This window comes from Anopheles ziemanni, chromosome 2 (assembly GCF_943734765.1).
Source record: "Anopheles ziemanni chromosome 2, idAnoZiCoDA_A2_x.2, whole genome shotgun sequence".
In the NCBI taxonomy this organism is placed as follows: domain Eukaryota; kingdom Metazoa; phylum Arthropoda; class Insecta; order Diptera; family Culicidae; genus Anopheles; species Anopheles ziemanni.
Genome location: NC_080705.1, coordinates 94,683,113 through 94,710,979, shown reverse-complemented (window position 1 = coordinate 94,710,979; position 27,867 = coordinate 94,683,113). Strand labels below are relative to the sequence as shown.

The following is a 27,867-nucleotide window of genomic DNA, read 5'->3' as shown; positions in this document are numbered from 1 at the left end:
CGATCGCAAGAGATAATAACAAAAAACTTACTAGCACATGCATATCCTATTTATACATGCTGATTTCGAAACACTGAAATACATGGACTTGGTCATTGAAAAAAAGAAACGTCAAAATGATGCCCCCTCCTCCAGCCATTGTTATACTACCACTGTGCGCGCTCGATGTAGTAAAAGTTAAAGCTCTCACAGTGTCTGCTGATAGTCCAAAAACAACACGTGAAGATCATTCAAACGGTGCTGTTTACGTTTCCCGCAAGAGCACTGGAGCCCTATGGGAATAGATCTGCTAAGTTGCAACGTTCCGTAATCCTTCGCATCCTCGTGACGTTATTCGATGAGAGTAAAATGGTCTAGCGAAACAAAACAAACAACGCCGTCGTCGGGTCGCAATACTACAGGGGATCTTCGTGAATGAACCTCCTAAGATAGTGGTGCGTGCATCGCCCGGGACTCAAGGGGCCGGATGGTGGTGGGAGAACGATAGTTCATCTAATTAAATTAAACCAGTCAATCGCTGCGGAAGGGCCTCCTTGCCCTCGAATCGGATCCCCGAGGCAATAGCATGAACTCCAAGGTACAGTAACAAACGACGTCGAATAAAGCATTCGTGACCGCAAAGATGATACGATTCAAGACTGTGGCCGCTAGGTAGTCATGCATCAGTTTACACGCGAGGGGCAGTCTGATAGGTTGAATCGATCCCGATTGCTTGGTCATCTACATATTGGTCAGTCAGTGTCCACGTTTCGCGACTAACATGAGCTCCTTTCTATTTAATTTGTTCCTGAAGCCAGCAGTACCACCACCAAATGGTGCTGTCCAGCAGCCGCACATTCCGTACAATATTGACTGGATTTTCCCACGGCTTCGTCGACCAAACCGATTGTGGCACATTGCCAGTACTGGAGTAATTGGACTGGTGGGATTGTTGTCCAAAATTGTCATCGGTAAGTATTGCTCTCAAAAAGGCCTTGCATTTTTACTAGTTTCCCCGTAAACTCGATCCTTGCCTGCCCGTATGAAATGGAAGTTCGTAAAATCATGTGGGAAACTGTGCGCGCGCATAGCACGCATTGAACCACGTTCATATGTAGGAATTATGTAAGCAAACCTTGGTCGCCACTTTCGCCTAGTTATGGTTGACCTGAAACGAAGCTGAATTTCGGCTATCGAAACTGATCTTTTCTTCAGCGTTACTATAGGACAGCTATGGATATGCCTTACATGACCTACTTGGCCACAACGTAGAGCATTTCAGTTCGGTCTGTCCGAAAATAACGAAATCTGACGACTTAATTGCACAATGCCCTTGCAACTTACGAAAATCTCACCTCGACTTGGTCGACGAAAATGTACGGCTTTTATTGATCGCGTAGCTCTGCTTCCAGCCCCATACGCTTCATTTTATGTGTGTTTTACTTTGCACAACACCCTTGGTCATCCGTTTGGCGCTCGGCGCTTGTGCCAAATTAAATCTGTTAAACTTACGCTTTTTCTCGTTGAGGGGTCATCAAATGAAATGTGTATTCTTAATGTTTCCCACCAGCTAAATTAATGGTTCTTTGTTATTACTTTGATCATAAGCTATGGATTTGTCGCACAATGAAAAACATACAAAGAATGGGAGATGCACTAGAGAATCAAACTAACACAAAGCACAGTAGTCATTTATAGCGCCCGCAAAGGTGCTGGTAACAGAGCGGCGCGCAACAGTGATTCTTCAAGGTCTCTCGCGTATAGTCCGGTTTTATTACTTTCTTTTCCGTTCATACTCTACAGACGTTTGTTTTTGCCTATGGCAACGACGGCAAGACCAAATGCGTATGTAGGGATCGTTTTATGTAATAATTTTGCATGGACCGTGGAGGGTCGCAGGAATATTTTTATCGCGTTTCGTACACCTTTACTATCCACCAGTTCTACCAAGCGTTACGTACCAACTTATTCTCTCTTGTTTAAATGCCCACCCCTTCCACGCTTAGTATGGCTGAACAAAGCGCGTGTACACAACATCGAAGTCCTGGAGAATGCACTTGAAAAGCGGCCAAAAGGAACACCTCTGCTAACGGTATCCAACCATCATTCATGCTTCGATGATCCGGGCATTTGGGGTAAGAGATGTATGAATGTTAACTGCAGTAATTAATAGCCTAGCAACAGTCCATAACTTATGAGGATCACGTTTAATCTCGCATGGACAACCGCATCGTCGGAAATGGATTGCATGGGTCACCTAATTTACGGGACGATGGAATTTGAAAATCTTTAACATACTATTTTGACAAACAATTGTTTATTACTACTTTTCAATTCTCGATCCCCTCAACCTCATTGTGGACGCAAAGGACTCCTTGATACCAGTAATTAGCCCATGTCCAATTTACGTATTTGTGGGAATAGCCCTGGTCGATGTTCTATGTATAGTGAATAATTTGTCTTCTTTCTTTCCTTTTACATTTTCCCGCTTTTGTCGGCTGGTTATCCATTGTAGGGTTACTTAAGCTGCGAAATGTGTGCAATAGAAACGTTATACGGTGGTCAATGGCTGCACATGATATTTGCTTTACCAACAAAGCCCATTCGTTATTCTTCATGTACGGAAAATGCATCCCGGTTGTTCGTGGAGCCGGTGTTTACCAGCCGGCAGTCGATCTATGCATAGAGAAACTTAAACTGGGTCACTGGGTGCACGTATTTCCCGAGGGAAAAGTTAACATGACAAAGGAGGACCTCAGGTAAGACTAAGTTGAAATGGCGGTATTTTGGAATACTAGAATGCTGTAAACATTTTGCTCACTTATCCATGATTCCATGTATTTTGCAGATTCAAGTGGGGTGTCGGCCGAATAATTTATGAAACACCCATGTTACCTATCATTATTCCGATTTGGCACATCGGTATGGATGACGTTCTTCCAAATGAACCTCCTTACTATCTTCGCATGGGAAAGAAATTAACGTACAACTTTGGGAAACCAATCGATTTGGCCAATTTAATGGAAAGGTTACGTTCATCGCCGGTTAATGAGGAGGAAGCGAGAAAAATCATCACCGATAAAATCCAAGAAGAAATGATGGTAAGATAATAGGATCATGCCCTAGTCCAAGCAATCAATTTATTATTAATCCTTTTTTCTAGACACTCAAAGAAGAAACTGAACGATTACACAATGAACACATCAAAAGTTGAGCCTGTAGGTGACTGCAAGGAGAACGGACCAATCCACGACATGCCTCAATGTTCACCATCAAAGTCTTCATTATAAGAGTTGAATTAGGAAGCGTTTTTCGGAAATTATTGACGATTCTACGCTTACGTCACTTGAGAGTTGCTTTTTCGACATCGTGCGCCGATAAAGCCATTAGCATAGCTCTTGTTAATTCCATTCAGCATTGAATTGCATTTGCGTATTAGATGAATGAAAACACGGCTATCGAAGGACCATAATGAATTATGGCGTTGGTTAGTGTTCTAGTCATGTAGTGGAAACGAAAAGATGCTAAACTATCGTTTTGTCGAAAGAGACAAAAGGTTTGTTATATTTATTAGAAGAAAACAACGTACTTCTACAGACAATATGCAAACGTGGATGGATGGGAACCATAGTGTGTGCTGGTTTGTTGCTCGGCACGTGCGATATGCTTATACACAATCTGCTGAACTCCAGAAACCCGAGCCAATCGTCGTGGCATCGCTGATAAGATGAACCTGATATGGCGTCCATGATGATTATTTGTCTGTTATATTATTCCTAATAACTGTTTAATGTAAGGTGGACGGTAGGAGCTACATTTATATTTTTCGACTTAACCTAGCAGAATGAAGGCTCCTAAGGCGGTATCAATTTCTTAAACATTAATAGTTTTGAAAATAATAGGCAATACAAATTCTTGCTTTAAATAAATGGTAAATGATTTATATCGGATTCAATTGCCAAGAGATCACAAATATTTATTTTTTAAATCTTAAAAGAAATACTTGCTTAGAAGACAAGCTTAAAAACTAACGACGACTTTTTAATAATTTACTTAAATTATTAAATTTACGCTGTTGCAATATTCCATTAACCGGAAATAACCAAACAATACAATACAAACAGACACAAAAACACTTTAAAATAACTGTTCGCGTGGTGAATCAGTTGACACACTTGCAATAAACAAACTTTTCCAACGCTTTGTTGATGGTGTTACGAACCGTAATCGCATCGGGTCGGTAGGACGGATCCGTGAGCCAACACTGCCTGTACAAAGTTTGGATCATCTGATGGATTTGATTACACCCCCGCCTCGGAATCCTAACGTTATTGACAAACAAGGCGCGAATCCTAGCAGTTGGAATTTCTTGGTCTGATTCTGTTGCTTCAGAACAGATAGTATCAAGAGCATAACTTTTTGTTCCTTGCACCTTCTTGTTGTACTCCACCGCAATACCCTGTTGTTTGAGAACATTATCAACGGCTTCAGACTCGTAGCGGGCGTCATAAGTCATGCTACCAACATAAGGCCCAGGAAGAAGAACATTCCAGTGCAAACAGCGCCCCCGGGTGGGCAGATTTGTGGATCGCTTCCCGAATGTAATCGGTACAGTGGAGACACTGTCAGGTCGTAGTCCTTTCTTTACTACGTTGTATGCAACTACTTCATTACATTTAATGTCCTCGTAGGGAAAACGCCCCTCATGCAACTGCCACATCGTAACGCCGAGGGAATAAATATCGGCACGCTCAGAAACGCCATCAACCGTGCGCTGTTGGCCACATAATAATTCCGGTGACATATACCGTATCGTGCCACGGTTGACTAGTGTTTCGTTCCTACGCCAGGATGTCAGCATCATCGATGAACCGAAGTCGCACAGTTTGCACAGATATTTTCGTACACACAAGCAGGCAGCTCTCCCATTGTGCTTTAGGTCCAAATTGGCTGAAGGGTTGATTGTGACAATTACATTCTGTGGCTTCACATCCAAGTGTATCAGTTGGTGGAGGTGACAGAAATACAATCCGTTGATAACATCACATAGAATCCTAGAGTGAACATGTGATCAAGAGCGCGAAAGAAACTTTGCTGCGAGTTAGTGTAAACGTATACTCACAACAGCTTATGTTGCAAAGGGATTGGAAGCTGACGTTGGTTATCCAGTATACGCTGTAAGCAGTGGCCATCGAATCGCTCCATCAACACCAGTCCATACTGGACCTCAGAGACTATTTTGAGCACAGTGACAACATTATCGTGCCTGACGTAAAGCGCGTTTGCTTCGTTCATCAGAGTATCGTACCGAGGCTGTTGACAGGATTTTTTCTCCAGGATCTTCACAGCCACCGGGCGGCCCCGGTATGACGCTTTTATTACGACACCATAACTGCCCCGACCTAGAATTTCATAGGTATCACGCTTGCTATGGTAATCCTCGCGAAGAAATTGGTCTCGATTGGGTGTATCGAAACTGATATCTAGTTTGGGTACGTGAAGTTTCGTAGATGCCCTGAACAAAACAATCAGTAAAAGTGCCCTTTGAAAAGAAAATTTTAATACAAAATTACTGATACAACATCACTTACATGGTCACCCCTCTCTACCATGGGTCACACCAGTGCAACTCTCACGTTGCCAACTTTCACGGTCAAAAAGTCCGACGAATTTTGACGTCGCTCCTAGGCGGATTTGGTCCATGGGACGGATTAGATGTGCTTGCTTAGATGTGCTCGGTGCACTGGCCGCTTGAACAAAGCCTTTTCCTTCAAAAGATCAGCCATTATTTGATTTGACAAGCTCTTACATCTAACCTCAAGGTGCCAGGAACATATTTTCTCCACACGCAACAAAATGTCGGATAAAAATGTAGTAATTGGAAAACACTACAAATCAAACCAATTTAAATAAAAAAATATCCAAAATGATTTTTAAAAAAACTTAAAATGCACGTCAGTCCTTATGCACGAGTAAAACTGTTGCAATAATGTAAAAATGTGGCGTTTCATGGTACAGGCGCACATAATCATCTAGTATAGGGTCTAGAATATATTTCATTTTGTAGTGTATTCCTTGCTGCTGTTTCTCAACGATCGTTGCAATGCTGATTATGCGATGACTGCAAAAAAGAGCAAAATGTCACAAAATCCATCGAACCCGAGTTTGTTTCCTACATGTACCGTTTAAAGTTCATTGCCTTCAGTCGATCCTTAATCTGTTTCGAGATATTCTGGCACATTTTTAAGTTTTTAGCCGGATTGTAAACGTAGCGCATTTCTTCTTCGTCCACGTCGAACTGCTTCTCAACGATGCGTTCCATCATGCGGCGAATCTTATCCGCATTGAACAGTGGACGCTGGTACAGCTCCTCTCGTTCCTCGCTATTGATATGCTGATTGAGCTCGTCGGTTATATCCTTGAATTTACTCTTCCGTTTCCCCAGTGCCGCCGTTAGTGTCTCGCTGAACAATGCACCGGCTTTGCTTGGAGTGCGCGTCAGAGGAGCTTTGGAGCTTTAGATTTAGACAAAGATCGGAATCAAACCGTTACGTAATCAAACAGCGGTCTAATGGTAAGTTTGGCAGTTGTTTTCTATTTGCATTGCTTACGTTGTGGTTGTACTGGCAATTTTAACTTTCCCCCAAACAGCCATCCTTTGATGCGTCCGTTGCAAACGTCTTAATCCAACCAGTTTGTTTTAAGCGAACCGTACCGTACCGTGGTAGTTTATGAACTAACTCACAGACTTCAATGTTCCTCACTCATCGGTGGTGTGGTAAACTTGTTAAGGTTTGGAACGATATTCTCACTTGCCCACTTCACTCTAGATAGGTCACAGTGTTGATGCCCAACCGTTCAATCGCTGTCGGCAACGGCAAAAGTGAACATTGGCTAGGTGTGTTTCTTTTTTCAAAAAATCCACCGTTCTGTGTTTGTCAGTAGTTTAACACTTCGACCAGAGGCCAATACTTTTCTATTGCCCTGAGGGTGCCACTGTTGGGGTGGAATATAAAAAATACATGAAACCATCACGAACGAGTACTAACAGCCTAACCTATTCTCTGCTTTTCATAACGCTTGGACTAGAATTAGACATTGACGGCTGAAAGTTGTGGAGGCTTCAACGAAGTTCTACATCAAAGAAGTCTCACTTCACGCTAGAATGGGGGGGTTGAAGGTACGACTTTATAGGGCAGTTTATGGAACTTAGCGTCGTTGTGATCCACCGGCACGAAAGTTCTACAAGTTGGCGCGAAGTTTGTGGTGGATTGTTACCTACACACTCGCTTTGGCAAAAAATTACAATCAAGTTTTATGAGTTTGCGTGTTGAAAAAAACCAAATTTTAGTATCGTTCCGACTTGTCCTGTATCACAATCTTACGTATCCTTGCCTCAGTTTGGCTATGGTACTGAAAAGAGGAAACTTTCCGAGTAAATAACCGCCACGTCGAGGTGCAATCGCACTTGAATCGAACAAATTACTCTACCCTGTGGCTTTATGATAGAAATTGAAGCTAAGCCACAAGAGGTGGTCGTAAGCTGTGATTTATTTCCAAGGTTTTAGTTGTAGCTGTAGCGAAACACGTGGCCTTACAAATTGTACAGTTCCTACTGTGGGCGCAATATTAAGTACATAGGATCCCGTTTATCCCTGTATAAAAACTAAGTGTTTCAATGTGTTTTGTCACAATTAGTTCATGCTATAGACTGCATGTTGTAAAAAAAACACATTCGTCTTATCCCAAGTCAAACGGTATTTTGTTCATCGTCTCAGCGTAGCTCTATACATTCAACGTTCTTGTACATAGCTCATTCTTTTTCCATAGGATTTGGACCAAAAATATGCAATCGGAAGGCTCCAAAAACTCGATTGAAGCAGTACGTTGAATGTGCTCCATTTGCTTTTGTTGGAGACTGCAAACCTCCTTAGTTTTGAAGTCTAGTTGCAAACCCTGATATACATTTTCATGCTATCCGTTTGTCATCTCTCCTTTCGATACTCCGGATATCTGCTGCCGGTATTCTTTATTTTTATTATCGTCTTAATCATCTTATTGAATTTGGTGACGTATATCTCTTCTTCTTGGCGTAACGACCGTCTTGGTCATGCCTGTCCCCCATTAAGGGCTTACAATACTTTTTCCCTTTGTGTACGTGGATAGTCAGTCCTCTCCGTATAGGGGAGGGTTCGGTCTCGGTTGGGATTCGAACCCACGTCGTCGAGAGGTGGTGAGCCTCGGCGCTCATGTGCCGATTTTCTAACCGGCGCTACCGCTCGGCGGTCGCGGACCCCGAAATCTCCATAGGTTGGAACACGTATTTTTCAATTCAATTCCATTCATTAAGCTAAGATTTAACGCTGACATTTATGCGAAAGTGTGCATATTGTAATGCTATGCAATTGTAATGCTACGAGAGCAATTAAAACATTATAAAGACTAATGGTTTAATTTGAATAAAGGTAATACATTTATGGCGTTACATGCCTTAAACGATGACATTCATCTTTTAAGAAATAGTACCTCAGTTTGGAAACATAAACCAATGATTTTGTTACATCTGTTTGGTGGTCAAAGTGACGTCAGCACGAACCACGCTAACGATCTTTTCATATCCGCACTTGGTTGGCTTTTTACCTTTTCTTTTCTCCCTCTTCTTCGAGTTTGTTCGGAGATCGTCGGGTATGGCTGCGCGACGTCTTGCGCGTCAGCATTTTGTGCTGCCGTTGCGTGAGTCGTTTAGTTCAAATTGGCCACCAGTGCGAACGGATGTGTGTTGGAGCAAGTCGCGTTTTTCTCTTGTTTTTCTTTGGGTATGTCCACGCGATACCGAAGAAAGAAGACTATTCCAAGATTGAGAAAAATTGTGCCATGTTTGCCTTAATTGCGAATCGTATAGTTTTGAAACAAATGCAAGCTAAATGGCTCTAAACAAACAGCTTAAATTCGAGGTGAAAGAACGTTATCATAAAATCTAGCAATTTCAGCAGTTTATGTGACCATAATAAATGGTGCTGTAGTCGGAGAGGGAAAGTTGAAACGAGAGCATAACCGACTCGATCCTCGATTACCAGAGGATATTAAACAAAACAGAATTACTTTTGGAATCCCGTTTACGCTTCTTCGCAACTGGTGCTAGTGTTTTGGATGTGATTTATGTTTTTCCTTGCTGTGTTATGTTGAACGAGTTAATAATGTGTCGGCGCCATCCAGCTTCAACATAACTCGTCCAATTTCGCTTGCACAGCAAATCATAATCTTCTTTCCTTTTTGTCTTGGCTTTTTCTCGCATATTCAGAAGACCCCCTACTTTCGTTCACTGCAAGTGATTGACATATTTTACGCAACAATAGTTTTCTGCTCCGAATCTTCCCACAGCTTTCGTTTCGTGGTTAGTAATAGTGTTTTATTTTGATCACTTGAACTTCTTGTGCCTGGACAAATAAAAAAGTGTACCGTAAAGTAATAAACAAGACGGCCTGCAGTGATAAATAGTAATTGGTTTGAACCTCTACGATAGCTAACGATCACAGATACCGGAGGGATTTGGAAAAGCAATAGCGCGCAGAATGGGTTCCAAAGCAGAAAATAAGATCACGCTCAAGATTGAGACTGCTAAAAATAACATTATTAAATCCCGTAAGTACCCCTACTCAACCTGTCGCAAAAGAACGTGATTCGCACTGGAATTTCTTGTGACAATTTTCTTTGTGTCGCTGTATAGAAATTGTATGTCGGCACATTTTGTTTGTTTCATTTTCAAATAATCCATCAGACTGAATGTCCCATACGGACTGACTAATCGAAAAACTTAGTTATAATACGGTATGAACTGTTGCATGTTAATCGAGTTTAAGTTACAAACAGTTTATCAGATTGTTTGCCCTTTCTCTTGATAATTAAAACATAAATCACTTCCTAGTTACGTGATTTCACATCTCGGTAGACAGCAGAAACGAGAAAAATATATAAAATGAAACAAAGCGAATCCACAGACGCTGGAAAATTGCCCTATCGCGTCGTTGTTTACACTTACACGGTCCGTAACGCCTGCCGGAGTGAAACTCGTTTTCTTTTGCTAGGAGTCGGTTCCACGCTATGATTCAAACTTTTCAAACTTTTCCTGGCATCATCATGTCGGTCAGTCCGACCGTATTGAATTGTAATTTTAACAAAACGATCTAATCTAAACAGCTTTCTCCATTCACATCATCGAAAGGCACACAAACATATCGGAACATATTTTTCAGACCGCACGTTTGTGAAGCGGAAAGGAAATTGGTGAGCAGCCGATTTTCTTTTGGTTACATTTTCGAATGAACTTTCCACTCGTTACGCTATCGAAATAGACCATTTCCGTGAGTTTGCAGTGACGTGATTTTTGGAAAAAGGCTTAAGCTAAGCATAGGCAATGTAAAAAAAGAAAAAATGAAAGAATGTTTCAAAATGTTTCGTGTGAAATTGGACCTATGTGTTTATGATAACGAACGAATCTTATCATTTATGACCCTACTGAGATGCATATATCCTATGTTTCGTCTTATTCTATTATGTTTTTTTGTTATGCTTTAGGTCATTTACATTTGCCAAAAAATTTAGAACTTGATGTTTTATTGTTTTTTGTTTCTTTTTTTGTATTCTTTTTTCATCCATCGCATCGCACCCGCCACACCGTAAATGTTGTTATCATCAACTTCAACGCGGCATATCAATTTCAGCAACGGTAAGTAACACCTTTTCCAACCGGCCCGCGACTGGTACAGTAACGTTTTCTGCCTCGCACGCTTTGCCTCGTTCTAACTTCATGCAGACCACCGTGGCAATGCACCAGAGATCGTTGTGGCAGCTCAATTACGCTCTGGATGAAATACATACGCCATTGCCGTACAGATGCCCTGTGGTTGCATCACGTGTACACAGTAGCATAAGTAGTCAGAACAAGCCAGCCTTTCGTTTATTGTTCAACATACCCGGTCTAGTAACACCGGTATGCGTTGCACATTTGGGCTCCGTTCACGCCACGTAATTTTACATTGACGGTCCGTGGCACGCGCTTACCGCTCGACTTGAATCAACGTTTGGTAGAGGCGTAACCTCATTTATTTGATGTGTGATTTTTAAACAGTCGTTCATCGAATTACAATCGTCGATTTCGTCGAACATAATTTGGCCGTGAGGTGCAGGACTAACAAACCGTTACCACATGTTTCAAAATCATTGAAGCTGAAAGCATCGCAGTTCCAGTGTATATCATGACCCGTTGGTCTCTAATTGGGTGCCCGATGACTCCATCGGGTTTGAATTTTTTGTCATACGTGTCCTTTCACATCTCCGTTGATAAGTCGAGTAAGCAATTCACTTGAAAAACATGGACATGTAGGTCTCGCTCGCTTGCTGGTTTTGAAAGATATTTTCTTCGTTTGCTGGTTGCACAACTGCAACAGTGTTTCTTCTTGTTCTCCTTCTAACACTTTCGTTTATGCTGAACAAGGAAAATAGTGTTGCTGTAACAGTGTTATTACAATAGGAAAAGCTGTTTGAAATTTAGATTCATTTATTGTTTTACCCTTGCGTTCCCGATACTGTGTTTAATGTTGAGCATAAAATTACTTAATTTTACGAAAACCAAACACATCTACTAGGCCACGATAAACATCATCGAGACGTTTAGGATGGTATGTACCACACAGACCATGTGGTTACGAACGTAAAAAAATAATTGTGATCAAAAACGATACAGCGGCCAATAGCGGAAGTGAAAAACGATATATTTTGTGTTTGCTATGACCCCTTCCTAGTTCATGAAGTAAAGTTTCAATACTTTTTCAATTTCAAGTCGGCTACGTTGAGGAATTCGATAGCCTACCACGAATTGAAAAAAGTTGCCGTTTCAGGGCAAGCAAACGTGGACATATGCGTATTGAAATATGTAAATTCAGTTAAATTGGTTTGCAGTTATACCGTATGCCTTAGAAAATCTGGTAGGTCAAGGAGTGATATGAACAGTTATTCGTACTAAATGGCCGGTAGCGTCGGCGGTGTGGCCTGATTGACCAAATCATGCTAGGATAGGATGGCCAAATACCGCTCGATTGAACCGCTCGTCCGCATTCGCTACTCACTTGCTCGACCATCTATTTATTGGTTAACTCGATTGCTGTCCTATGTCCAAATCCGCTGACTGCACAGGTTTACTCGGTTGAACGAACGAGATGAGTCACTTTCACGGTTTTATATTTTCCAAAAAAATCGATTTGTTGCAGCTCTACTAAAAACCTACCACGAAAAACTTGTGAACCAAGTCATAAGCATTAAATTCGTAGGAAACCTTGAAGAATTGAAGGAATAACATTCAAGTGGTGGAAATGTTACATCAGTCACTGTTACGACTAATCCAGTTGTATCTGCTTAAACGAACTTTTAACCGATTCAATTTACCACAAATGATCTCAGTTATGTTTGCGTAGTCGTATGACATACATTGTACGATTAAGTTGCATTTCCTAGCAACAGCAACCCGTTTAATATATAACATTAAAAATAATATGTATGCAATGCTCCATAATGAATTGAATGAATCTATTAACTCATTTTCGTCGTTAATCAATATTATCTTGTTTGATGTCATCATGGGAAACACATAAGTATTTGATATAATATCAGCAAATTACCTGCGAAATCTTATTTGAATAAAAAAAACAAAGAAAAAAGCTCGACTTTTCTTTACAATTTCGTAAAATATTTAATTTGTTAATTTATCTGTCCTTTTGCTCTACATAAATTTTACCAACATCTTTAAAAAGGTGATTCTCAAACAATAGTTGCCTTCGTTAGTTTTTTAAAGTGATGTATCACGATCAAACACATGAATTATTAACTTAAGTTTAAATGATTTGTTCTGAATTAAAAAAGCTTCCACATTTGGTTGAATCAAAAATATCATAGAAAGTTAGATTTTGTACAGTAGCTTTTACCTGTATCATCCAGGTTTTATTAATTTATGAAAGATATCTTTATCTAAGACCAGAAAATACTTTTGTTTAGTTGTACGGTCAGTCTACAACTTCTCCGAGTTTACGCCGAGAAAAGCGAAATCAAGATCAACGAAAAAAGAAGTGGTACCATGTAACGAGCCAGAAACCGCCAGCTAGGCAGCTCGAAATATCGGAACAAACGTTCTACTTTTTTGTATGTGGATGAAACAAATGCAGGACGTTTTTAGAAGGATTGCTCGAAATTGCCCAGCGGGTGTAGTAATATTTTTGACAGTTGGTTGGAAATTTGTTTACCTCCTGCAAGCAGCCAGGAAAGTGGGGTAAAACTGTAAATTTGGTATGTTTCATCAACAGAGCAAGCAATTGCGGTGTTCGATATCGTACCATTACACCCAATTTCGCCAATCATGGCAGGATCCATATTCCATGATACAGAAGAGGAGTTTCTATCCGAGAGATCATGGAGACTGTGGTCAAGAATTTCTAATTACCTATTTCGTTTACGAGATTTTGCAAAGATCTTCACATACTGCAAGTATGTTTGTAAACATTTTGCAAACCAACTGTTATGGCGGAGCAGAAAATAGCTTTACCCGACCTGTCTTTGAAACGATCGTGAGAGCAATACAACTTCTCTTTCGCCATTTACGTGGAGGTGTAAACATGTACTGGGAGTCAGAAGTAAATGGAACTGGAACTTTATGCTTTTAGGATACTGATGAAACAAAGTGTCTCTGCGATTGAAACTAGTAGTGGCTAGAAACAAATAATAGGAATGCCCGTTTTTCTACTTCTCAAATCATTGATTTTTAATTAGCTTGTGGCCAACCGTTTTTAACTACAAAATGGAGAATGGAATTACCAGTTCCTTCAATAGGAACGGTGGGTGCATAGGTTGGAGCACTTGTTCCAAGCCTAGTTACCTTCAGTCTCTCGTTAGCTAGTCGTGGAATAGTTGGTAAGACGCCGTTTCGGCGGTGCGGTGTAATGTTGTTTTTTACTTCCTGCGTGTGCTGTTTCCATCTGTGAAATGATTAAGCAGATAATTGAGCATTCGTTGATGCAATGCTTGACTTATTAGAACTGTAGAATTTGCCAACTTTTCGACTGCGAAGGAAACAATTTGTGTGAATTTATCGATCCCCGGAGAGGCGTCATTGAGCTGTTGCTAGCGGTGTGTAGAAGTGTGGTGCAGTATATGCAGGGAGGATGTATGATCAAGATACGTAAAGGGTTCGTTCTAAAGGATATCTCTTTTCCATGACACGTAAATAGCATATGAATTTTGACGTTTTCATAGAAATGCTTGACGTACAAAGTTATGTCTTCCTTTTTTTTTTAAACAATCTCAAATAAGCTCTTGTTTGCGATGCTCCAACACGATATGTTGAACATATGAAAAATATAACGTCAGTAGAATTTTTTTTCAAAATCAAGAGCGAGTCCTACCAGGTTTCGACTTTATATGCTTTATCACTTTTGAGTAGTTAGAAGAGGAACCTGAATTAAACCAGGTTTTGGTTGATTGATTAAACAACACATTAAAACATAAGCTTTAATCGATCATTTGTTTTCGAAAGTTGTCAATTTCTGTGTTATGATTACATGACTCATTCCATGGAGCTCATTGACATTCCTGGATATTGCCATATGAATGTACGGGACAGGATAGCCGTAAAATTGCTCGTAACGAGTAACGATGGGGGCGATTCTGGTAACCTTTTCACAGAATCATATTATATGTATTGGGATTAAATCAGCGGGTGTGGTACTACACGTTGTAGCCGCTATTACCTTTGGAGCGTCGTGTTGAGATAATGTACATGAGAGCAAAACGCATCTCACAATACTACCGGATCAGTTCTGAATGTGAATCGTTGATCTGACCAGATGTCTTACATTTCAACCCCAGAACAGAATTTTAATTAGATGCTTCGTCGAATTTAGTTGTGTGTTATCACCACAAAGCAATACGCTATGGTATGATGTATTGGGCATTGCCAAACGCATTCCCCTAAGAGGTTTGATAACGTAGATAGCGATAAGTGAAAATTTCTTTCGGAGTGGCTTACAGGAACACTATAGCAATACAAAAATGTCGAAACCATTACCGGAAGTAATGTTCCAATGATAGCAGTAACGTTGAAGCCACATGGTAGACAAAAAGTGAGTGGATATGTTCTTTGGACAACGCGTAACATTAACTCGAAACGATCCGATGTGAGGGGTGTGTTCTTTGTTGCGTTTTGCTCAGGTTTAATTGACTTGGAAGAAAAAATCAGGAATCAAAACGTTAACCTTTTCTTGCCATCTTGGTCAGCATTAAAGGCGCAAACTTTAATGGAATAAAAAAAAGTAGTGTTCAGCATTCTCGAGTGCATTGCCCTTCCCGCATCCCTGCTTTTCCCTTGGATCATGTACTCTGTGATAGTTTCGTGCTGAGACACTTGAACGTGTCTCTAGAGAAAGTCTAGAAACGAGGTTTGAGGAAGGATGAATGGCGCTGGTAGTAGTGCCTCTTTTGCTTATGCGGCAACAATTCCATGCTGGGATGTACACTTCTACACCACATGCAGTTATGATCATTCCGGGAAAGTACGGCTATCGTCAAGTTAAACGGGTCGAAGAACAGGGTTTTGGGTCAAGGGAGTTGTAGCTATGACAGTTTGTTTGTTTGTGTTTTAACATGGAAGCGGTAGGCAGGCAGCCGGATGGAGCGTTGAGATGAGTTTTTGTTTACATTTAATCCTACAATTTAGAGCTTACTGTCTTCCTACTTTTGGAGAATTAAATCTGTTTCCACTTTATCTAACCCCGTTGGGGATCTCGTCGATCAATGTATCGGCCTTTGCATTTTTCACTTCAAGCTGTAAGTTTAATCTAATGAATCTGGAAGAATGTTCTACACAATCGACAAACATGGTGCACAGTAGTGCATAGTTTGTGCATACTTTGTGAATGCCTTTCGTTCACAAACCGTGGTTCATTTGCCTGGTTGGTACCGATTTACAAACAACCGCATTGTATCCACGTCATTTGCAGTTAATGCTATATTGAAGCGTAAGAACATTCCATACATGCGTGTAGATTGCGTAGATATTTATTTATGTCGGCGCGAACGTTTTTCTCCTGCTGATCATCTATCAAAAGCTGCGGTGGGCCTTGTGCACCGTTAACGTAACGTTGAGGGGCACAACGTTTAACGTGAATCACTGGCGACTATACTATATGACGGAAATGGATCCAAGAGTATTGAAACAAAGAAACATTTCTCTGACTTATGTGTGTCGAAAACATGAAACAGCAAACTGCAAACGAAGCAGCAGTGTTCTATGCTTCATTTATTATCATTAATTTACAGCAAGCACATTTGCAAGTCTGGCTTGAAGCGCTTTTTGAATGAGGCCAAACGATAAGGAAAACAAGTACTCGCGTACAAGACAAAAAAGAGGTCACACCGAATAAAGTCTTTGGTCAAACGACCGTTAATTGTGTTATTTATTATGGATACGATTGTCGTATGATGTGAAGTACTTATGTATAGTTTTGCAAGCATTCGTTTAATTGTTTAAGACAATTTAAGTGGAATGAACATTTATTTGGTAAATCTGGGTGCAATGTAGAGTATTCTCATAAAACGTTAGCCATTTCAGAATATACGCGTACTTATGTTGGCCATAGTTATTAGTTGATCTTAAGTTAGTATGGTTTTATTATTCGTTGCAATTGATTGTCACGAACTTATTTCCTATTTAACTATTTGTAGCCGAAAAAATAGTAATTTTCCTTACATGTTGATTGATTCATTCAGTTGTATGTGATTTAGAAATAAATAAGGAAGTACAAAGGTAATTGATAAAAAACCATTTAGGATACCATGATATGCGGTGGTGAGACTAAGCAATCACTTGTTTAAAATACGACAATCTCGTTGCAACACACATATTGTGTAGTTGAGTTTAGCTCCATACATTGAATGGATTTGGTTCAATTCTGATTCCTTGAATTTGAGGAGCGGGAAAATACGGATGCATCTGTAGCATCCTTTATTATGAGATCTTAAACGTGATCACGTGATCTTAAGCAAGTCGTGCAAATACTGATTCCACTGTTTTAGTACCTTCATTCCGTATGTAACTGCGTCACGATACATTTGGATAAACGGATTGGTCATTGGGAGATGATAACGGCTCGGTACTCTTTTTATTACAGCGGAAGAAAGCTATATTAGTGCCATTTATTTCTGAAGTGTATAAGGTCAGGAGAAGGACACGGCTGAAGAAAGTGAGAACATAAAAAAAATAAAAATCAACGCAATCCTCCGGAATTTTGGACGTAGTGGTGTACTTGTTGATTGTAGTTACGTGAGTGAGAGAAGTGTGTGCTGTAGGAAAGGATAAACATAGTATGAAAATATGAGTGCTTCAACGCCAACACAACAAACTGGCGCCGGTGGACCCCCGGTGCCACCGGTAAAGCCGGTACTATCATCTCCCGGTGCGTACATGGCCAACTTCCAGGGCACCACCGGTGGCGGTGGAGGGGCTACCGTACCAACGCCTCCGATCACTGCCGGGATCCATGGAACGAACAAAACGCACGAGAAACCCACGATAGCCGCACGGCCAATACCACCACCTAAGTTGCCAAACTATTCGTCTTCTTTCAACAAAATCGACCGCGATCGGAATGAATTCACCAAGATCGATAAAGCGGAACGGGAAAAGGTTAGCACAATAAATGAAGATGGGAATGTTAAAGGAGTAGTAAATATAGTAAAATAACTACATTAGAATGATTTGAAATCGTTTCAATCACTTCTTTTGTTAAAATTATTTATTACACGAAAAGTTCTTTGAAACAACGATGAAGAGGTTAAAAAAAATATTTTTTTTCTTTTTCTGATCATTACAATCAAGCGACATTGAAGTAATTTTCGGTTACAGTTGTAAATATTACGTAAATTGTCGTGTTTCGTTGGTTGGTTCGGTTCGGGATGTGCGTGCGCTGCCTCTTTACAGATTGTTTAAAGCTAGTTCCTTGTTTTCTTTCGTTCTTGTTTAGTTAATCAGCGAATTGTCTGTAATTTTATTTTTGACTATTTTTCAGTTGGCAACCAAGCGTGAAATGTTCTTCAAATCGGAGAGCAACAGTCCATCTGGACCACCACCGAACCCACCGGTAGGATTGAACAATCTCAACTTGGCTAACAACAATGTGATCGTGAGTTGAGGTTCTTCTAGCCTCTCCGTTCCTCCTAGTGTCAAACATAAACATCCCCACCCTCCTATCGCTACCCTTAATATTCCTAACATTGTCTCTTATCAATTTCTTTATTTTGCATATCCTTTGCGCAGCATAACAACAACGCGTCGCATTTAAATAGTGCCAATGCTGGTAATGATAAGCACAGTGTAGCCATTCCTATCGCGGCTGCCACTAACAACAGTTCCACGGGATCGGTCTCGATCGGCGCAATGGTCTCTAATCACAGCACTAACAACAATCAGCACACTAACTTAAACGGTGGCGCTGCTGGTACTGGTTCTGCATCGAACGGTAGCTCAGGAGGTGGAATAGCTATGGCTAACAATGGAGGAAGTTTGAACGGTCTGGCGGCCAATATGAATAGTATTTCCCTGAAGGAGAAACGGGACGCGTTGCTGAACCACCACGACGGTGTGGGTGCCAATGGGCATCATAATCACCACGTTGAGTCTTCGCTAGTGAACGCAAAACTTGCAGCTGAGCGTCATGACAAGGAAAAACCTACTTTAAAATCCAAACCGAAGGAGCTAGACGGGTATGTCGGGTTTGCGAACTTGCCAAACCAAGTGTACCGGAAGGCGGTCAAAAAGGGCTTCGAGTTGACGCTGATGGTGGTGGGTGAATCCGGCCTAGGCAAATCGACATTGATCAATTCCATGTTCCTGTCGGACATCTATCACGCCGAACAGCACCCTGGACCGTCGAAGCGCATCAAGAAAACGGTCGCCGTCGAGAGCACCAAAGTATTACTGAAGGAAAACGGCGTTAACTTGACTTTGACCGTTGTAGACACGCCCGGCTTTGGTGATGCCGTAGACAATAGCAACTGGTAGGTTCTAGCTGCTGCCGTGTAGGCTGTGCGCCTCTTTCACCTTCTGGTTTGTTTTGCAACCGCTTTCAGTTGGATACCAATCGTGGACTTTGTTGAGTCAAAATACGAAGAATATTTGACAGCCGAATCGCGTGTCCACCGGACCGCACTGCCCGATTCGCGTGTGCATGTGTGCCTGTACTTCATTGCACCGTCTGGACACGGGTTGAAGCCGCTCGATATCGAATTCATGCAGAGACTGTGTGATAAAGTAAACATTATTCCAGTCATCGCTAAGGCGGACACTCTTACACCGGAAGAGATAACACTCTTCAAGAAGCAGGTACTTTTCAAACATAAAGCACTTCCAAACGGATTTTGCATAATAATTGTTTACGTTTTGTTTTGCAGATATTAAATGAAATCGCACAGCACAAGATTAAGATCTACGATTTTCCTGACCCTCTCGATGAGGAAGAAGATGCTAAAGTGCTCCGGCAACTGCGCAGCCGCGTACCATTCGCAGTCGTTGGTGCGAATGCTATTATCGAGATTGATGGACGTAAAGTACGCGGTCGACGGTATCCTTGGGGTGTTGCTGAAGGTACGGCTAAAGGGACTTAAAAAAAGCAAAGAGCATATGTTGCAACTAAACTGGATTCCTTTTCATGTGTAGTTGAAAACCTGGACCATTGTGATTTCATTGCCTTACGCAATATGGTCATTCGGACAAATCTACAGGACTTGAAGGACGTGACCAACAACGTGCACTATGAAAATTACCGCTGTAGAAAATTGGCCGGGCTTGGTAGCGATGGAAAGGCCAAATTAAGCAACAAGTAAGTGCTCTAGACTTTTTTAGCCTGTTGATATTTGATCGATCGAGCTTTTTCAAGATTATTTCGTTAAAAATGGTGACTAGTTGGTTACTTATCACAAGTTACGGCTAAGTTGTGTTTACCATTTAATCTTGATTTGTTAAAATTTGTTTATTTTGCTAAATGTTCTCTTCATTTGAACCTCACGCTGTTACAATGACACTAAATTCATTTTCATTTCTCACCCCACCAAAAATCATCATTCATCTAGCTTATGCAATATTGGATCAGTTAACACAAATGGTATTGGATGGTAAGTTAACCAAACAAAAATAAAAATCAATTGGCTACTAACAGCAACCATCATTGTTTGGTTCTGACCTTTCAGGGTGGGTTAGATGGGACTTGTAGATTATTGCTGAATAAGGATGTAGAAGTTTTTGATTCAGTTGCCTATGAAATATTCAACAAAAGCTGCCCCTCACATATTTCACCCATTTTGCTCACAAACATTGTATTTATTCTTAAAGGAACCCATTAGCTCAAATGGAAGAAGAAAAACGGGAGCATGAATCGAAAATGAAAAAGATGGAGGCTGAGATGGAACAAGTTTTCGAGATGAAGGTGAAAGAGAAAAAGCAAAAGCTGAAAGATTCCGAAGCAGAGTTAACCAGACGTCACGAGGAGCGCAAAAAGGTAAAGCGGAGAATATATAATTAGGTATTTGAAAAAACCGAACCGAATGTGGAAACTAACTGATCAATGTATTTCTAGGCACTGGAGCTTCAAATTCGTGAGCTAGAGGATCGTAGAAAGGCTTTCGAGATGGAAAAAGCTGAATGGGAACAGCAAAATGGCGTCACGTTGGACGAGCTTCGTCGCAAAAGCTTGGAGGCAAACAGCAAAGAGTAAGTAGCCTTTCATTAGTACCAGTTTAAGTTTTATTTTTGTAATTGTATTGTTTATTATTTTCAAATTGATTCATGAAATCTTTGGATGGTGTTTTTGTTACACTTTTAATTTCTTCTTTCCGTTTTCGCTACACAAATCCACAATAAACATGAATATCTAAATCGTTGTTACATGTAAAGCAAAGAAAATAGGACGAAGTTCTATGACATTGAAATCCAAAGATTACCACTGCAGTAGTTTTACGATGGATAGCGCAGTTATATTCTGAGCTCATCAGTGTTTTTGTATTTTGATTCATCGCGCAAAGGACAGGGGAACTTAACGAAATCAAGGGTAAAATAATTAAACATGAATTGTTTATCACAAAATAAGGGTTTTTTTTAATGTTCGCTTTATCAGTAATTCAAACTATGAAGACTTTTCGTTTATTAAATAGAATTTTTTGGTTGATGTGCTGTGCTTTACGTGATATTAGTGCAAGGATTTGAATCATGGAAACGCTATGTTTTTGTTCTCGTTATAATTTCAATCATATAAGTTCCCATTCCTATGCGATAATTCTCAAAACGACAACTATGTTGATTTGTAATGTATACCAATTGGTAATGCCGGTTAGAAAATCGGCCCATAAGTGCCGGGGCTCACCACCTCGACCGAGAGTTCAAATCTCAACCGAAACCGGACCCTCCCTCCCCTGTACGGGAACACTGACTATCCACGTACTCAAAGCGAAAAAGTCTTGTAAGACCTTAATGGGCAGGCAGGACCAAGACGGTCGTTACGCCAAAAATAAGACCAATTGGTAATCACAATGGAATGATTTTTACATATTTATTATGTTCTATTCGCCTTCCGGAAGAGCAGAAAACAGATTGCTTTCTAATTACTATAACACGATTTTTCATTTTTTATATCCATTCATATTAACTTAGGGAGCAATGTATACGAATATTATTGTTGCATCTATGATTGTTTATCGTTACCGATATAGTGCTCTTTACTATTGTTCTGTTTTATGAGTGCTTTTTGTCTGAAGAATAAGAAGATTCGAACCTCTACAAACATACATTTATTTGTTTGTTCTTTCTTCCTCTTTTCTCTCTTTTTAATCTACTCAACTCACCAAACGAACCAACGACGTATATACTTGCAAAACAATATCAATTTGAAACCTAATCTTGAATACTAACACATACATACGCAAATGCTGTAAAATGATAAATGGGAAAACACTTAATTACATGGGCACTTAATATATTTGCTCACGCGTGAGTGCTGCTCAAAATCTGTTCATTAAAACAAAATTTTAAACAATCTTCAAACATTAAAACGACTACAAACAGGAAAAGAAATTTTTGTGTGAGTAAACTAACTGATACGCTTTCTTTATTTCACACTTATTTTTGGATTGAGTTATTTGCATATTTACTACACAATTTAAGCATTTCTTTGGTAAGACATTTCACAATGGGGAAAATGAATGTATTATTTTGTTTATGTTTGATACATTCTATCCTAGACACAGCACAAATCAAGAATATAAAGTGTACAGCAGAATATTATTTCAGCCTCCACTATAAATAAGTAAATTAAATAACCAGTTCGAACAAAATTTAAAAAAATGTCAATAATGACTACCCGGTTGACAGAAATTTAAATTGTTGCTGGTACTATGTAGTTCCAGCAAGAGTCCCAGCAATGTGCCATGGAAAAACTTGCTGGTACTACATGACAGCTGCAAAAAATTTGAGTGTTTGTCGACCGGGTATGCTAATGATAATATGTGTCTTGATATTTTTAAAAACAAAGTGGCTCCAATTGCTATCGTGAGCAAGTGTTCATAAAAATTTGATTTAAGCTTACACACGTGATATCTGATTCTGGTTAAAATTTTCAAATGATCGTTAAAGACTGGTTTTTCTGTACTACAGTATGCAATTCTTTCTTATAATACCTGCACTAGAGACGTTTTTAAGTCAACTGTACTTAAACATTTAATTTTCGAGGCATTCAATTATACATGGAAGATATTTTTATAATTAAAACGTATGACGGTTTTGTTTACGCGTGACATGTAGGCATCACGTTTGAAAATAACTATATTTACAGAAACATTTAATTGTCCTGGTGCTAAACCTCAATACAAGTGGTTCAAATCTTCATTTTGATTTGTTAAAGGGGTTGAAAATGGCTGTAAACCAGTTCTTGCCAAGTGCATAATTTTATTTTAAGTGACGCATATGTATTCTATGAACCAAAGGTTGATTACAATTTGTGACACGCGGATTCGTAGTGACATGAAAGTCAAGTTTTGTTCATCACCTTCGATTATTAATTACGCATCCATTCAACCTAACAGGATGGAATAATGTTGATTGAGGAGTAAAGGAGATAGTATGTAATTTCCGCTGTAGAGTGCTGCTTTTAAAAAGCCACAATAACATTAATCTTCAATCAATATCATAACACTTTTGCTAAATTGTTGTATATGTGTGTATAACTAGATCCGTATGCAATACTGAATATCAAACTTATGTAAAAACGAATGCCCCAAATGCTTTCCAGGACCGCGTCTCTTGCATCAAGAAGTTCCGATGAGTCCAAGGGCAGGCGTGTATTTGGATCGTTGCTGCGTCGGCACACTAGCTTCGGTGCGCCAGACGCCGTCCGTGGCGTTGCGGTTGGTGCCGGCACAACTTCCACTCTCAATAGTGCTAACAATAACGGCAGCACGATGCCAGCTAGCTCACAAGAACATACCGAATCCTAAATGGGCTAACTGTTTGCTTCTTCACATGGAAATGACCTCTCGAATAATAAAATACCCGTACGCGACACGTTTCCTTCTGCGTCCCAGCAAGATTAACTCAGCTCACTCATCAGCACTGTTGGGGGTATTCTAACTGACATTATTAATATGCATCACTCTATGAATATACACCAGAAAATGCAATCTCATCTCAGAGCACTAGTCCAAAATCAGCACTTCTATTGCACCCATGTGGCTGTCTGTCACCTAACTTTTTTGTCCTAGGGTATCTCCGTATTCTTACATACATTTATGGTTAAGTAAATTTTCGCAACTATAGAGAAATACAAAAAATGTGTCTCTTGTCGTGAGCTCACAAGTATCCTTAACATTAACAGGACTTATTATTAATTGCAAGGTAAATAAAAGTGACGGCGAAACAGTGGTGTGCTAAAGTTCAAATCATTCGGCAAAACGAACATTTTAAAGAAAGGCCGATGGCCCGATTATAATCGGCAATAACTCAATGATATGTTGCTAGTTGCATAGTAAGCTCAATTCTAGGCTCTTAGTGAGATGAATCAGCAAAAAGGAATTATATCAAACGTAACGTTCATAACAACTACAACCAGATATGTATAGTCTTTAATCTTTAACAAGAACAAAATATAGGTCATTTAATTGTGGAATGTACTTTTTGTTTAGTTTAAAAAAACATGGCAGCGTAGTCTGTATAGGCTGGAAATTATAAGGAAAATAAGACAAGGGTTTTGCTTCGCTTAGAAAAATACTGAACCATTTTCAAGAAGGGGAGTTTTAATCGAACAATTTATTCCACTCATAAGTGCGGATAGGGCTGTTATTGTACTTTATATGTTTACGACATTGTAATTCATTCATGTTCATGCTTTTGGTAAACATTGCTTGAAAATACAAATAAATGTTTCTAGTTTCTTACTAGGAACAGAACAAGGATTATCAGTTGCTTCAAAAATCGCGCAGAAAGCATTTACTCGGAAAGGGAATCAAATACAAAATTAATAAATAATAAATAATACAAACAACTAATGAAACTAACAATATCAATATTTTCTTTCTTAAAATTATTGCCTTTGCAATCTTGTACATACTTTATCTCTTATCGCGGGATTTCAGAGGATTTCTTTGATCATTTCATGGCTTGAGGTACTATAAAATCAGCATAAATTTGTTTAAAATTGTATATCTCATTGTGGTACCTTAACACTAGAACTACCGGACCAATAATTTTGACTGGCCAGGTACTTTTTCAATCACATTCATTTCTTAAGGTTGAACAATTCTACCAAATGTTAATGCATGACTTTCACACATTCAACGGAATGTTAATTTAGAAGTATTTAAAAATATTTTTTTGTTTCTTAAATATTGAACATAAATCGCGGTAAAGTTACAAGCGTAAAAATCGCGGTAGTTCTAGTGTTAAATGGTATATCCAATGAATTATCTTATTCATTGTAATATGAATCTTTAACATAATGAGTATTCGCAGAAACTAGAGTGCGTTCCCACTTATCATATCTCATTTCTAAAGCATGGACGTTACATAAATAGGTTAGATTGTTTGTTTGCATGTTTAGTAGAATGTTGATACATATACAGAACGTAGTGGGGTTCACTACATGTTTGTACAAATGTCATGCACGTATTTTAATCGAATAGACATGCTTATAATTAATGTTTGTTCAAATATCTTAAGTTTCACTCGTAATTAAGTTTCACTCGTGTCACGAAGTAGTAAAAATACCAAGAGTACGTTACGTTTTGATCTCAGCTTCAAACGCATAATTGTGCTATTATAAGGGAATAACCTTTTGATATGTATACATATGATAATGCGATATGCTTTACTCACGGATAAGGTTTCTACACAAAAATTTTTGGGGCAATGCAGTGTTCATCCACTGCAACCATGTATAGTTATACCTTTATTCTAATATATGTTCTAACCCTCTCCTTTCTAGACTCGTCGAGCTCGCTATACTTTTCCGCTAGTATTTATGCAACAAAATAGGCTAAAACCTAGTTGTAGTTCGATGAAGACATTTTTTATATTTTGATATCGTTTTGCGTGGATTTGTTTTGATCATTGATTTAAAAAATAACTTTCTTCATTCAAGTCTATAGTTTGGTTTCGGAAATCCATTTTTTCATTTTATGCTTTTTATTTTACCTTATCTTACTTATTCCCGAACGGCTTACTTTCAGAACTGTGGACGGCAAAGACAAAGGTAAGAAAAAGAAAGGACTGTTCTAGAGTTTTGGATACCGTTAGAGTGTGGTATAAAACAATCGGCGGAGAAAGTGTGCGGTGGTGCTACCGCGTGACGCTGACAATGAGAAAAGACGATGACGATGAGCGGCTATTGTTTAACTGGATCCACAGAAACAAAGAAGGTAATACTGTTCGAGGAAGCGCACAACATCCGGCAGTACTGACCAGTTATCTTGTAATGTGACGATGATGGTTGCGTTAGAAAGATGCGCGATGGTATAATGTTAGCGCACACTTCTTTACGACCGCAACCTTGTTCTTAACTACATCTCAAACGGCGCAACGTTTTTCCCAGACAAGTTTCAACTATGCTATATTATATTAGTGTAAGTCATTCGACGGATTCATTCAGCAAAGGATAACAAGCTAACCAGGGATATGTGTTATTTTGAGCTTGTATTGACATAAGTTTGAATGCGACTTGAGTAAGCTTCTAAACACGCTAGTATCAGCATATGATTTTCCAAATTGGTCTTTTCAGAAAATTCATTCGGAAAAAAATCGGTACGCAAATTTGTAGGAGTAGAAAAAACCATTTTTTATCAAAATCAATCAAATTCTTCAGTTTAACACTGAAAATAAATGTACTACTCTAAATGGTACTATTTTGAATGATGTAATTTTTTGTCGCTTGCTATACACAAGCAGCATACACAGACAACATTGGTATTTTGACCCACCGTGTCAATCATCTCAAACTCAACTCAAATCATGAAATTATCTTTAACTTTGAAGATTATGTGGCTCGACAAGGATGATGATTTTGGATCATTCAAAAAACAAAGAACATATACTACACTCCTACTCCTGCCCGGACAGATATAAATGCCATATATATTTAGAGTAAATGTATATTTATTGAACTATTTTTTAAGAATCATGACTTATTTTTTATACAAAGAAGACGATATTTGTTAGACCTTTTTTGATATTTACATATATTACATACAATAAGGGAACCGGAATTAGATTTCACATAATGGCGCAGCTAGAAGTTAGTTCGAGTCGATTCAATAAGCAGCGGAATTAAAGAAAAAATTAAACGCATCAATGAAAGAACACAAACTTTTCAATCTTACTGTTTCGAAAAATGATCCCATTAAAGCAATAAAATATGAGCATGTTCCTCCTAGATTCTTTATTCGATAAAAAAAATTACAGACCTGGCATACCTAAGTAAGCCATTTAAAACAATCAAATTCAATATCGATGTATTCCAAGTTTTTATTTAACGATAATTGACATCATCATACATCATTTATGCATTAGCAGGCAAAAAATAAGCCACCTCTTTTGACCATGCATATTCTTTGTAAAAAAAGGCTTAATACTAATGCAAGATGGATAGTTCATATAATTACAGAAACTTTCCATTATGCGCTTCAATAATGCAGCAAAGCAGGGATGTTATGGCACAGCCACACTAGTCCAAGTTTTATGACTATGCACAAATATATACACAAACAACGAATGATAGAAAGCCGTTAACCGCGAAAGAAGCTCATTGCGATACGAAACAAACGCTCCTGGTAGGATAGGCATGATCGGTCTCATTTTGCCGGAGTGTTTTGTAACTGTAGCTGATTTCTAGTGCTTTTACTACAACCTGTTAGAGCATTCATGAGTGTTCAAATTGTATTGAAATTATACGGATTAAACACTCGTATAGTAAAATTGAACAGCGAATGAATTGTAACATGGTATTGTCTTATGATATTTTCTTTTCTCTGGAAAGACAATTTTCATTCTGACAACTGTTGTTGCATCGCATCACAGAACAAACACTGCAAATTCTAATGAACAAACAATGAAAAGTACTTCACGAGATGTGCTAAACAAATGAACATTTTAATCTAGCTTCATTGCATACCCATAGTCGTATGTAGCAGAATTGCATGGAAAAAGCAATAGAGAGAAAATAAAGCGCTAAATAAAAATCTAAAGTCCACCAAATGCAACAAAAGTGCAACCAATTCCAATCAATCGTTGTACAAACTAAAAAAATAATATTCAATTCA

The 27,867-nt window shown here is 39.2% G+C and overlaps 4 protein-coding genes across 4 annotated transcripts; 2 read left to right on the top strand and 2 right to left on the bottom strand.

The window, feature by feature from the left end:
- The first annotated feature begins 178 nt into the window (after nt 1-178).
- Nucleotides 179-3,929, top strand: LOC131281744 (tafazzin). The gene is made up of 6 exons (XM_058311091.1): nt 179-577; nt 794-950; nt 1,986-2,114; nt 2,495-2,738; nt 2,828-3,080; nt 3,143-3,929. Exons 1-6 carry the CDS (start codon nt 566-568, stop codon nt 3,191-3,193), a joined length of 846 nt encoding a protein of 281 aa, XP_058167074.1. The 5' UTR covers nt 179-565; the 3' UTR covers nt 3,194-3,929.
- A 38-nt stretch (nt 3,930-3,967) lies between these two features.
- LOC131281743 (serine/threonine-protein kinase mos) lies at nt 3,968-5,814 on the bottom strand. The gene is made up of 3 exons (XM_058311089.1): nt 5,571-5,814; nt 5,102-5,494; nt 3,968-5,033 (listed from the first exon to the last, which is right to left on the bottom strand). Coding segments are annotated over exons 1-3 (1,287 nt in total). The 5' UTR covers nt 5,573-5,814; the 3' UTR covers nt 3,968-4,141.
- Nucleotides 5,815-5,934: 120 nt separating this feature from the next.
- Nucleotides 5,935-6,701, bottom strand: LOC131281667 (uncharacterized). The gene is made up of 3 exons (XM_058311014.1): nt 6,591-6,701; nt 6,162-6,494; nt 5,935-6,100 (listed from the first exon to the last, which is right to left on the bottom strand). The coding sequence occupies exons 1-3, from the start codon at nt 6,632-6,634 to the stop codon at nt 5,935-5,937; spliced, it is 543 nt and encodes a 180-aa protein (XP_058166997.1). The 5' UTR covers nt 6,635-6,701.
- A 10,614-nt stretch (nt 6,702-17,315) lies between these two features.
- LOC131282445 (septin-7) lies at nt 17,316-26,377 on the top strand. The gene is made up of 9 exons (XM_058311915.1): nt 17,316-17,704; nt 18,087-18,200; nt 18,335-19,074; nt 19,147-19,399; nt 19,468-19,660; nt 19,733-19,895; nt 20,405-20,570; nt 20,649-20,782; nt 25,783-26,377. Exons 1-9 carry the CDS (start codon nt 17,393-17,395, stop codon nt 25,829-25,831), a joined length of 2,124 nt encoding a protein of 707 aa, XP_058167898.1. The 5' UTR covers nt 17,316-17,392; the 3' UTR covers nt 25,832-26,377.
- The last annotated feature ends 1,490 nt before the right edge of the window (nt 26,378-27,867 follow it).